General features: G+C 39.2%; 2 protein-coding genes across 2 annotated transcripts in view; both read right to left on the reverse strand.

The window, feature by feature from the left end:
* Positions 1 to 29: 29 nt before the first annotated feature.
* Positions 30 to 3,563, reverse strand: LOC101778735 (aspartic proteinase Asp1). Its single transcript, XM_004977169.3, has 9 exons — positions 3,256 to 3,563; positions 2,885 to 3,002; positions 2,048 to 2,283; positions 1,727 to 1,960; positions 1,133 to 1,271; positions 864 to 1,052; positions 713 to 785; positions 541 to 628; positions 30 to 451 (listed from the first exon to the last, which is right to left on the reverse strand). Exons 1-9 carry the CDS (start codon positions 3,420 to 3,422, stop codon positions 340 to 342), a joined length of 1,356 nt encoding a protein of 451 aa, XP_004977226.1. The 5' UTR covers positions 3,423 to 3,563; the 3' UTR covers positions 30 to 339.
* A 5,238-nt stretch (positions 3,564 to 8,801) lies between these two features.
* LOC101779668 (SWI/SNF complex subunit SWI3C) overlaps positions 8,802 to 13,240 on the reverse strand; it is a 7,622-nt gene continuing 3,183 nt past the window's right edge. The window contains exons 4-9 of the mRNA XM_004977172.3: positions 12,429 to 12,783; positions 12,240 to 12,313; positions 11,380 to 11,468; positions 11,130 to 11,182; positions 10,891 to 11,033; positions 8,802 to 9,591 (exon numbers count right to left, since the gene is read on the reverse strand). Coding sequence (XP_004977229.1) covers positions 9,109 to 9,591; positions 10,891 to 11,033; positions 11,130 to 11,182; positions 11,380 to 11,468; positions 12,240 to 12,313; positions 12,429 to 12,783 — 1,197 coding nt within the window. The 3' untranslated portion in view covers positions 8,802 to 9,108. The remainder of the gene's footprint in view (positions 9,592 to 10,890; positions 11,034 to 11,129; positions 11,183 to 11,379; positions 11,469 to 12,239; positions 12,314 to 12,428; positions 12,784 to 13,240) is intronic.

Here is a 13,240-nt window from a genome sequence, read left to right on the forward strand (position 1 = left end):
TGTCTGCGTATCATACAGTCCTTGAATCATTTTGGCCACTAATACAACCCATATTTGTCTTGTTTATATATGCAATTTCAAAGCACCTGGGACAGGAGTATTACATCAATACAACACCAAGTAATGAATGCACAAAGAAAAACTCGAAAATATTATACTGAATACATGTCCGTGGTCATTATATTTCATATGAACATTATGATGTTTACATGTGACGCTTTTCCTTTTCCTAAAGAATACATGCTCCTAACCCTTTGTTCAGCCTCGTCCCCCTGTCCCCCAGATGACCATTCTTCTATTCTTTCATCGCTCTAGTGGGCAGTGGCCTTCAGTTGGTAATTACACTATATTCGAGCGGTAATAGGCTGGGCAATCTTCATTCGGGAGACCAATGATCCCAGGGAACTGGGGCCAACAATAACCTTCCTCAAACCCATGAATGGTATTGTCGCTGTTCGAATAAATAGAAATGAATTAAGGGTATGTATGTTCACTGTACAGGGGGTGTGAAATGATCACAGAAGGGCAGAGGATCCAAACTTGGGGATTCTATCACAGGGTGCACGAATCCATCCAATTTGCCCTCTCTCATTGTCATATATCACCATCTGATCCTGCATGGTAATGTCTGCAAGAGAAGACAAAAGAATACCAATTGTTATGCTGAGTCATGGACTTCTGAAATTAGATTGGTTTTGCCTGAACATCCTACCTCCAAGAATGTTCAGATCCTTGAGACCAACTTCCGATCCGTTGAGGATGCCCAAACATGCATTCCCATATTTCTGACACAATATAGAAACAGATTTTAGCAAACAATAACTTAATGTCACTGCCTATTCATGGAGGAAAGCAATACTTACAGTGACAATGAGGTAGTTTTCAGGAGGGATCTCCATGAGTGCTTTCTTGCCATTGGCAAAGCTCAAAACCAATGATTTGAACTCCTTTTTGACATCAAGCACAGATTTGAATGGTTTCTTCCCTTTCCAGCAGAGAGGCAGGGAGGGATCAGATACCTCTTTCAGAGTCCTGCTTAGACCACCCTTAAGCTGCAAGAGCAAAACCTCATTAGCTCCATGTTTGTTCATGTGTCATGTGGTGCTACAAGAGATTTGTTTTTGAAATTTACCGCGCTGACAAGCGCTTGATATGGCTGTGCAGCAAAGTAGGTGAATGAGCTGCCGCTATCAAAAACTACTTCCATTGGCCTCACGCCTAGTGACCGGCCACCAAAGTACAGACTTGCTGAACCAGGGGAGTAGTAATTCCTGGAAATACAAGGTAATGTCAAACTAGAACAATGATTCATTAAATAGAAGGTTATGCGAAATTGAATGGTAAAAAGTAAGGCCAAAATTTTATAATAGCATACATGTTGAGAGATTCCACATGATCAAAGTTCAAAACACTCAACTCAAAAAAGTGTATATAAAATAACAAGAAAACTGATTCACCAGGATTGGCTATTTATAATTTTTATGTACGAAATATGCAAATGTTGGTGATCCCAAGAAAATTCAGCATGTCAATATGTCTAGTACACAGTTAACTTGTTAAAATAATTCCCACATTAGCAATGATTAAGCACTGATGTTTAACATCACTACTGAAACACCAAAATCATCACCTACTTATTTACGTGCAAAGTTGCAAACAAGAAACCTCATTCCCTCTGGCATTTCAGATGAAACAATAAATAAAATTCAAGGATGATAGTGCTCACCGGAAGGCACTTCGAGCCATGGGAGCCCATGTTGCACGCGAATAAGGCACAAGATCATCCCCAAAGAAGAGGAACCCCCCTCCTCTTAGGCTTAGGCAGTGGCCAACCACGTTCTTTGAGATCCCATGCTTCTTGAGCTGTGAAAGTAGACTAATTGATCCGCTCCCAAGCCCAAGCACTCCATCAGTGGGCGACACCTCGCTGCTGCTGCCCACCTGTTGGTCATACCCACACCTGTGCAAATGGAATTAACCACAAAATACCAATTAAAGCATCTCATTTGTGAAGATGTACACTGATCACAAGATGCAAGTAGCATACCCAAACGCAAGACTAGGGCGGACAACAGAGGAGTTTGCAAGGCGGAGCGCAAAGCTGTCGTTGACGAGCACGCCGATGGATGACCCCTGATCAGCATACCTAATCTCATAGTCACATTGCTGATGAGGTGAGTCACATTTGTGCCTGCCGGATAGTCCACCGTGGAGGGATGCACACAACTGATCCACGCAGGGCACCAGCTTGTTCTTTATTGGTCGGTAGAGTGGGTGTGGCACCTGTACCAACCATTAACATGATAGGAAACATCAAAAGTCTATTCCAATTTCCAAGCTGAAGCTATACTAAGCTTGGCATTTAATTTGAAATGCTGGGCTAGAAGGAAATAGCATATTTCATCAGTGATGTAATGCAAGGCTAGGGAATGACCTGACAACAAATCTTGAAATGGAAACCAAGTCTGAATGAAACAAAACTAACTTTTCCTGAACTGAACTGATTGCCATTTATAGACTAATGAAACAAAATTAACTTTTTTGTTTCTTTTTCCTGTTCCTTTCCTTTTCTCTTTTCTTTTCTTTTTTCTTTTGCCTGCACTTACTTTTTCGTTCGAAAGCTGAAAAGTAAGGCCAAACTAGCACAACGTGATGCCCAAAAGATAAAAGGACATTTCTAGCACAAGTATCAATAAACCAATCAATCAAGGTAAAAAAACTTTGGGCCAAAATAATGTCGAGACCCAACGATGGACCTTGAACTAACACAAGTACCTAGACCAGAACCAATCTGCAGACGTGTCCCGATAGCAACTCATGATGGAAACATCCCACTGCCGGCCTGAATCGGAAGTCAGAGAAGCCGATGGGAACCGAATGGTACCTTGTTGCAGCTGACGCAGGGCGCGTCGCACTGCAGCCAGGTGAGATCGCTGCCGGTGTCGACGTCCAGGAAGTATGGCCTCGACGGGTTGCCGATGTTCATGGACACGTAGTACAAGCTGCGAAGAAAACGAAAAAGATCAAAAAGAAATTCTCAGAAAAACTTAATCTCACACATCAAGGCTAATAAACAATACTACTGATGCTCCAGGGAGAAGGGAGCAATGGGCACGGAAACTGGGAGTCCCTGGATGGGACCAAAGGTTGCAATCAGTTGATTAGTTCCTCGTGGCTCTTGGAGTCAGCCGAGGGGAATGGGCAGAAACGGATGGCTCCACGGGGACAGAAACAGAGGGAGAAGGGGGGGCGCACCCGTGCGGGTAGACGTCGCCGTAGAGCGGGAAGATGGCGGAGGACGACTCCGGCTCCTTGCCCGCGCCGGACGGCCCGCCCCTCAGCGGTTTGTCCCCGCTCACCGCCGACGCCAGGAGCAGCACCAGAAGCACGAGGCCGGCGGGGGGGGCCCACCTCGGAGCCATGGGTGGGAACAAGACAGAGCTGGGAGCAGGGGAGGCAGCCTCTTGTCCTCTCCCCCCTTTTCTCCTGAAATCTTTTTCTTTTTTTTTCTCCTCAGCTGTGATAGAATCGATGGCGGAGGGTGGTGTGGGGAAGGGGCTGGACGGCTGGTTTTTATAGGGGGGAAGATGGAGCTGTGTGTTGTGCAGTGCAGTGGAAGTTTCCCCTCATCTTCCCCTTCCCCTGGGGAAAGTCTTTCTTGGATTTGTTGCAGCAGCAAGGAACAAAAAGATGCAATGGAAGGAACTTTCAGTTAACTACTATATCCCCTTTTCCAGGATCCTTTCTGATGGGCCTTTTCAGCTTCATTCGTCACTCATCTAGGCAAAGGCAAACCTCAGCATGGAAAGGGAGGAATGGGAGTCAAGGAACAGTGACTGCTGTGTTGATTGTTTGTGGGGAGAAAGGAAAGGTATTGCCTTGCTCATCGGCTTTGCATCATTTTTTTAGAGTGTGCATATGGTGCAGACGAATTCAGAAAAGGTGTTACTGTTCAGAAAAACCAGTTGCAGTACTTACTCTGCAGAGCATTTTTTTCAAAAAAAAAAAACTTATGTTCGTTTTTTATATTATTTTTATCTCGTAATATATATTATAAATATATAATTCTAAAAATAAAAAATAACTAAGATGCATTTTTATCAAGGTGCTAGTATCACCCGACATTTTTTTGTTTTGTTACATTTTTTTACAAATAAAAAACACTCTTTGTGTTTAGAAATGGAAAAAAAAGGAACTTATCGTTGTATAAAATCCTAATTCATACTCCCTCTGTTCCAAATTGTAAGTCATTCCAAGAATCTTGGAGAGTCAAAGCATCTCAAGTTTGACCAAAATTATAAAGAAAAATATAAAGATTTATCACATCAAATAGATATACTATGAAAATATAATTGATAAAGAATCTAATGATACTTAGTTGACATCATAAATGTTATTATATTATCATATAAATTTAGTCAAACTTGAGATACTTTGAATCTCCAAGATTCTTGGAATGACTTACAATTTGGAAAGGAGGGAGTATCTGAATTCATTTTAAAATATAGATACAAATGCCAAAACTGCAACAATTGAAACTCACATGTTAAAGAAGTATTTTCAAATATGAATATAATGGTACTAAAACCATCACGTACTCAAGCAACTCCATTATTCCTAAATTGCGTCGAGGAAAGGAGACATCGAGTGCTGGAAGTGCCTAATACACACACTAGTGCTGTTTAGCTTTTCAGCCCTACGGCGATACCTCTCATGCATGTCCTTGGGAACTTGCGGCGCCGGGCAGCAATATCACTAAACACACAATATGAACGCACTTGACTTCATCATGCAGTGTGGATTAACAAAAATGATTGTCATTTTCACATGGACGGAAAGATAGGAGATGCTGGTAGCACCGTTGCACGTCCCTGTCCAAGTGGTACGGACAACGGGCCTGCTGCGTCTCAATTGCCTCTTGTTGCTGTCGGGTGCCAGTTGACTCAGGGGATAAAGTTGATGGGCGCCTTCTAGGTGGAGTGGTAGCTCCCGGCAGTTACCTTGAACTTGCTAACATAGAACTGGCCTTCTTTTGTTTTTCTTTGAGAAATATGTAACCGGGCACTCTCATGGCAAGACATCAAATGCGGAATGCCCCCGTTTAATAGCATGGTCACTTGAGACGGATGGCAAAAATGGAATAAATTCCTTGCAAAAAAATGGAATAAATGGGGATTGTATTTTCTTCTTTGTTGTCAGATGAAACAACGAAAGATCCCTGTGATACTAATCTTGTTGACTCGATAACTTTGACTTGACTTTGACCGTACATATAACACGATGTGTGTTGCGTATCTGGTGTTGTTATTTTGGGCTTTAGAGCACGGGTGCGGTTATATGTCGCCAGAGGAGACAATCGTTCGTCACCTTCTAACTGGTGGCACCCACGTCCGTCCACGCTATGCCGGCGCGTTTTCAGTGGACCGGACATAATAATCAGCACACCTGCGTCCGTTGACTGTTTTAAACTGCAATCAGACATGACATACTGTCCAATAAAAAAACCAGGCTGCTCGATGGTTGGTTGCCCTTAAAAAAGATAGAATGGATGCATACATGCACAAAAGACAAAAAGTGATGATATCACCGCATGCATGCAAATCAGAAGTTTAAAAAGTCATGAATCTTACACCAAGCATCAAAACTAAATTTCGATTGCACCATTGAATTTCATACAATAAAACCTTCACAACAAGATCCCACTTGACTATATTTCGATAGATTTTTTTATTCACATTTTTTAATCAAGGTTACATATTTTCTGAGAGCACGTACACGTGAAATAAATTTTACAAACTCATAGAATAAAATAATCAGACGCATCGAACAAATTATACAATCTCACAGAACAGAAAACGTGTACCCACATGCATGCAGTTTTGAAATTTTAAATGGTCAAAGATCATAAACCAAGCATCCAAATTGGATTTCGATTGCACCACTAAATTTCTTTTGACAACATTTTCAAAATAAGATCACACTTGATTATGTTTGGATAAAAAAATTTAAAACTATTTTTTAATACAAAATATTAGTTTTGATTACAGCGAACAAATACTTAAATACCTAGAACAAATGATTGTCTAATGCGAACAAAAAGCATAATATGATGAACAAATGATTATAAACAACGAACAAATGTTGAACATTAGGAGATTGTATGATGCAAATAAAAGAGATGTACAAATAATAATATACTCAAACAAAAGATTAAAATTTGATATTGTACGAAAAAATAGTAGAATATGAGCATCAAGTTGAAAGATTTTTTTCAGATACATCTATCTAGAACAAGTTATATGAACTAAGGGAGAAATATTTATACCTATAGAACAAATTAAATGAACTCACAGAACAAAAATAGTATATCTGGAACAAATTATATGAACTAACTGATCAATAGTACACATTGAACAAATTATATAAACTAACGGAACAAAATATCTACATACCACGAACAAATTGTAGGAACTCACAGAACAAGTATTTACACACGTAGAACAAATTATATAGACTCACCGAATAAAAAATTATACACTTGAAACAAATGCATTTTGGACATATAACACGTGGAACAAATTTTACAAACTCATAGAACAAAATAATCAGACACATCGAACAAATTATACGAACTCACGGAAAAATGTATACCCACATCCATGCAATTTTGAAATTTTAAAAAGTCAAAAATTATAAACCAAGCATCCAAATTGGATTCCGATCGCACCACTTAATTTCCATTGACAACATCTTCAAAACAAAATCACACTTAACTATGTTTGGATAAAAAAATTTTAAACTATTTTTTTTAATACAAAATATTAGTTTTGATTACAACGAACAAATACTTAAATACCTAGAACAAATTAAATGAACTCACGGAATAAAAATAAACACACCTAGAATAAATTATATGAACTAACGGATCATATCAGTAGTACACATTGAACAAATTATATGAACTAATGAAATAAAATATCTATATACAACGAACAAATTGTAGGAACTCACAGAATAAGTATTTATACACATAGAACAAATTATGTAGACTCACCAAATAAAAAATTGTACACTTGAAACAAATGCATTATGAACATATAACAATATTGTAATCCACGAATCTATATGGTTAACCAATTCATATCAGGATAGGCAAACACAAATTTTGAACAACTAATGAGTCTATATAGAACAACTAAATATATTAAGTAATAACTAAAATTATTCAATAAATTAGTTTAAAATACAATTATGAATGTACTGCTAAATAAATTATGTACTAGGAAAAATATACACAGGGTCATGAAAATACAATAGAGAAGGAGTAAAAATAAGCAAATGAATGGAGAAATAAAAATAAAATTAATAAGGGAAAAAGAAAGAAATTACGTACCAAGAAGGAATATATAGAAGAGAATCTAAATTAAAATAGAAAAAGCAAAATAAGAATCAAACTAATAAAAAGGAAAACAAAACAAAAGAGAGAAAAAAGAAATAAAAAGGAATGAGAAAAAGGGTGTGATAGGAAAATGGTAAAGAAAAGAAAAAGAAGAACAGAGAAGAAAAAAGAAAGGAAAAGAGAATAAGGAAAAAGGAGAAGGGATGAAAAGAAATAAATAAATAAAAGAAAAGAAAGAAAAAGAAAAGGAAAAAGAATAGAGAAAGAAAAATAAAATAAAGAGACAAGAATAGGAAAATGAATACAAAGAAAATAACTAAGAACAACTAAGAACGAAAACGAAAAGAGAGAAAAGGAAAAAAAAGAACATTTAGTTATTAAATAGATCCGTAGTTCAAATTATTTTTTACGGAATTTATCTGCATATTGGGCCGGTCGAAGAAAAACGAGCCACCTGGAGCGACGGGCCGAGAGCGCTCCTCCGGTCGGAAAAAAAAAGTCGAAACAGTCAGGCCGGACGGAAAATAAAGGATGGGCTAAATCAGTCGGGTCAGCCCGCATGCGGACGACTGCGATGGGCCGAATCAATCGGGTCCGCCCGCACGCGGACGCCTTGAGCGACAGCGTACCCGCCACGTTGGAGCACTGGGTTTTGCAGGCGCATCTTTTGCAGGCATTGCTGTCCGATCCAATACGATGATCGTAGCAAGGGACGTTCGGTTCCGTTCGGTTCCGTTTGCTTATTTTTAGCATATGTCACATCGAATGACATAGATTGGGTTTTGCAGGCGCATCTTTTGCAGGCATTGTTGTCCGATCCAATACGATGATCGTAGCAAGGGACGTTTGGTTCCGTTTGCTTATTTTTAGCATATGTCACATCGAATGACATAGACTATTTATAAAACCCATTACATAGATGGAGGCTAAACGGCGAGACGAATCTATTAAGCCTAATTAGTTGTCAAATCATGAACTAATTAGGCTTAATAGATTCGTCTCACCGTTTAGCCTCTGTGTAATGGGTTTTGTAAATAGTCTATATTTAATACTCCTAATATCTAAACATTCGATGTGACATATGCTAAAAATAAGCAAAGGGACCAAACCCCCAAGTTAGCTTTCGGCCGGCTTGTTTGTTTCCACGGTTTGTCAAACTTTGCCACTTTCTGAGGTGACCTCACCGTCATACATTCTTCGTTAGCCACAAATATATCCTAAAGTATGACCTCACCGTCATACTTTCTGAGGTGACCTCACCGTCATACATTCTCCGTCTTGTACTGGTGGATACGCTTAATCTCATAGTACAAAAGAGCGTATGATCAGAAAACATGCGCGCGCACAACCAAATATACAGAGAAAATTAGGAGCAGATTCTGGATAAGGAAGACACATGAGATGAATCAAAATACATGACATGAGGATTCAAATTTCGCACCTTGCTGACAGTAATTAGCAGTAACAACAATTAATCAGACGAACCTCTACATTCTCTATGCATCGCCTAGCCACTAGCGACATCAGTCTTATCAGATCACACACATACACACACGGTCCACGATCTACAGAGAGAATGGAAAACCTATTGCCGGTAACAACTACCTCTATGTGTGATTGCGCAATTCAATTGCAATGGTCAACAATCACGAATCAGGAGCGAGCTACATCCCGGGAATCTAGGAAGAAGGGAAAAAAATCTTATCGCATTAACCTACATTTGAATTGTTCCCTGAAGGTGGTCTCAACAGCGGGTGGTGATTAGGAGCCGACGAGTTGGGCATACCAGGGTTGAACATCATACTGGGTGCCGACGAGGATGATGTGCCAGGGTGGATTGCTGAGAGCGGCAGGCGAGGCCCGAACGAGAGCATCTGTTGACGCTGCTGCAGCAGAGCAGCCATCTGGGGATGCCCCTGCATGTGGTTGGCGTACATCGCTGGCATGCTGGACTGCGGCATTGAGCCCTGCATCATCGGCGGTCTAAGACCAGCAGCCTGATTCATTGGGTTTGAAACCATGGTGCTGCCACCTCCGGGTAGAGTGCCACCTGAGGAAGGTAACCGGGTTGATAATATTCGGACGCGCTGAGCTGCCAGCTGCTGCCTCGTCAGCTCAAACCGTTCACTTTCCTTCAAGAGCATGGTCTCAACCTCCGCAAACTGCTTCAGCTTCAACTCCAGTCTCTTTAGCTGCATGTCCATACATATGACAAGCTGAAAGTTAGATCATTTGCTTTTCATCCAGCATTACAAGTATAAATTTCAAAAAGGTTTAACCAAGGAAAATGGCACTAAGGTCTCAGCACGTTCAGGAAAGGTTTGTGGACGATAATTGGCCCAGCTGGTTAATACAAGTTTCAGGGCAGTTAAAGTTTCAAAGCCAAAATCCATTTAGGAAAGGTTTGTGGACGACAATTGGCCCAGTTGGTTGAATCATCATGCTTGTTAGTAAAAGATGGTTTTAAACCAGTGAGATATACGGGTTTTCGTCAAATGATCTACAAATAATGTCAGAATAGCTGTTTTCCTTCGAACTACGGAACTACCAAGAATTGGCAAGATTGGTCAAGAACTGAGATCCAGCTAGGAAAATGTAAGCCTACCCAAATGGGAAATTGTGTTTTCCCCAGTGGCTCTTTCATGTTCAAAATCTCAATGTTTATCAAAGTGTAACTATCACTTTGAAATACCAAATCAAAAGACAAGGCCAGAAAAATCATCTCAGAGATTCAAGGATGCTTGAGATTCATTTTTTCTTATTAACGATCACAGAAGGTTCTTTCAGAGCTACAGCTACTGTATAAATTTCAAAACGGTTCACAGAAGGAAATGGCCCAAAGGCCTCAAGTTCTCAACACATTTAGGAAAAGTTCAAGGACATCGATCTAGTGGGGTAATGACATTTCAAAAACCAAAATCCATTTCAGCTTGGTGGAATCCTCCTGGTTTTTAGTAAAAGACAGTTTTATCTGCAAGTTATAACGGTTCTTGTCAAGTTATCTAAATATTATGCCAGAATAATTGTTTTCCTCCAAACTACAAAACCACTGAGAATCAGCAAGATTAGAACTGAGCTGTTAGGCAAATGCCAAACCATGACAAATGGAAATTTGTATTTTCCCCAGTGGCTCTTTCATGCTAAAAACCTCCTCTTCATCTCAGTATTTGGTCAATGTTGTTCAAATACAACTATCATTTTGAAAGTATATCGTATCAAAATATGTGAACTTGTGAAGACATTGTCAAGGATGGTTGAGATTCAACTTATTTATCAACTATGAACAAAGGGCTCTTCCACAGCTAACTTAGAATCAGGGTTTCTTTTTTCTTATGTCATAAACATGCAAGCACAGACACAGTAGTGGTGCACAACAAATGCAAAACAATACCGCAAAAAGCAAGATGGTCAGACATCAACATAACAAAATTGCAGTACCCATAAATTTGGTACAGCATCTTTCAGAAAATAAATTCAATACTGCAACAAACCTGATGATTTATGATGGTAGCAGCTAATCTCTGAATTTCGCGCTCCTCCTGATCTGCAAAAAGTTTGGACTTTGTTGCCGCTGCTGACAAGCCACACATGGCAGCATGTTTGACAGTTTCAGGAGAGATGGATGATGAGGGTCCTGTTTCATCAGAATATTGTATTTTATAATAATCTCCTGCACAATATGATTGGTAAAAAAAAAGGGAATTACTAATTTGGGGAACAAAGCACTTACCATAATTTAGATGAGCAGCATGACCCACACCATCGATGCCTTCTGAACACATCCTTAACAGAATGGAAAAGACCATATTAAAATCTAGCTCCAGTAATGTGAGACCAAGAGAGAGAAAATAAATCAAGTATCATTAAATAAGAAACTATTTATTGCATTCCAGGTATAAAACTAACATGGCAAGTCAGAATCAACATATGGTCATTAATTACATCACTGGGCATCCCTTATTCAAGCACAGGTGGCTCACCTGGAATCATCTCTTGTCAAAACCGATAACGCTGCACTTGCACAGGCTGCTGCAACCCTTGGTCCTACTTCAGAGGCCAAAAATGCAACCTGCAAAACATCTCTGAATAGTAAGACCAGAGATATATAGATCTCTACAGCAGATTGACCATTGACACATATATAATAAAGACAGAAAATTGCATGGGCTGGAATGCAACTGTGATCCTCAGCTCGTGAGGGTTTTAGTTTTATTCACTAACTTGTTAACTTATTTATCTCTTTTGTTCACCTCAATATAAGGCTTCCAACCCACCCAGTGTCTCATGTTCAGAGATACCGTCTTCACACTGAAATGTGGTTATGCACTAGATATTCACGATCAAGTGTGCACACGTGGATTTCCAATTATCGCTGGAAATGGCCCTTATGATTATACCACCAGTGCCATGACCAGTATTCGTGAACTCAAGCAATAAATTAATAACTAAAAGATACATGTTGGTATAGATTTCCACCAGAATTCTATGTCTTTTTAACAGCTTTTGATGCCTGGTCAGTGATCAATCAAACAAACTGCAACAAAATGCCTAGTCCATCATTGAATCAACATAGAATGTGGATTAGCAACTCCAGAGTCATGGTTGGCAACTATATGGACATGGTAAAATGTTCACAAATAATTTTTCTTTGGGATAGTACGGTTTGATTAAAACAAAAATCAGTCAAGAAATCTTAAATTTGTAGTATAGATGTATGTGCATACAAAAGGCCAGTGAAGACAAGTGTAAATGCATTAAGCCATTGCAGTATCCAAATTTGAATTTAGAAGTACATAACTTTGTAACCAACAGGTCCAACACATAGTGTAGAATGACTCACCAGTGACATGACTGGATTAGCAGAATTAATGAATGGAATTTGGTTTCCAGGTTGGCTACTTTGAGGTAAACAACCTAAGGGAACAAATCATCAGTCAAAAAATAAAGGAGAATGATAAATTTTGCAATCATGAATACCAGAGTGTAACAATAATGAGAAATTTGCTGGTTGAACAAATAGAAAACACACCTGAAGTACTGCCATTGGAATCTGAATTCAAAAATCCATTGCTTTGCATCCTGGATGGAAGGGATGCTTCTGGCACTTCAATGTTCTCTAACAAACCATCTTCCACTGGGAGACAAATAAAATGTTGAATACATTGTGCTTTTGACTTTGTTCCAACATGCCCCGCAATATGATTCCAGTTATCATTGTACTTCTCTATGCCTTCTAACAACAGTAAAGTTTCCTGATCAGTCCATCTGTCCCCGTCAGTGTCTGATCGATCCTTCATCCCATCCACTCTCTGAAAATCTAAACTTGAATGCCCAGTAACAAATCTTGAATTGTGGAAGCAATCCGAACAAAGAGCAATGTCTGCCTGCTCCACCAGTTAAAATAAGACAGCTTGTTAGTCTCATTTATATGCTTCTTTGATGAAAATAGCAAGTTTACAAAAGAAATCAAAATGCATTATATCAATCCACCTTAACAGAATGACCACATCAAAATGACTATCACTCTTAAAATATGACGCTTCAACACAAAGCACATATATAGGGAAAATCAACATGCAGTATATAATAAACTGGAATCAAATACTAAATCAATTCAGGTCACTTACTAAGAAAAGCAAATAATACACTGTTAGTATAATCCTTGTTGAATGTTAGTGTGGGTCAAGTCTTGTCTTAGAGTACAAGTCAGGTTGGCCTTGGAGTGCAAGTCAACAAGTCAAGTCTTTGCCTTAGGGTGTAAGGAAAAGACTTGAGTCTTCATGAGCAAGGACCTTATGCTATAAAAGGAGGAGAGGTGCAGCAAGTACTGGTGAGAGAGTG

Source organism: Setaria italica, chromosome VII (assembly GCF_000263155.2).
Source record: "Setaria italica strain Yugu1 chromosome VII, Setaria_italica_v2.0, whole genome shotgun sequence".
Classification (NCBI taxonomy): Eukaryota; Viridiplantae; Streptophyta; class Magnoliopsida; order Poales; family Poaceae; genus Setaria; species Setaria italica.

Excerpts from the sequence above, each read along its gene's own strand:
- LOC101778735 (XM_004977169.3), bottom strand. The coding sequence starts at position 3,422 with ATGGCTCCGAGGTGGGCCCCCCCCGCCGGCCTCGTGCTTCTGGTGCTG. Across the intron at positions 3,003-3,255 it reads GGCGACGTCTACCCGCACGG|CTTGTACTACGTGTCCATGA; the intron begins GTGCGCCCCCCC and ends TTTTCTTCGCAG. Across the intron at positions 2,284-2,884 it reads CCTGCGTCAGCTGCAACAAG|GTGCCACACCCACTCTACCG; the intron begins GTACCATTCGGT and ends TGGTTGGTACAG.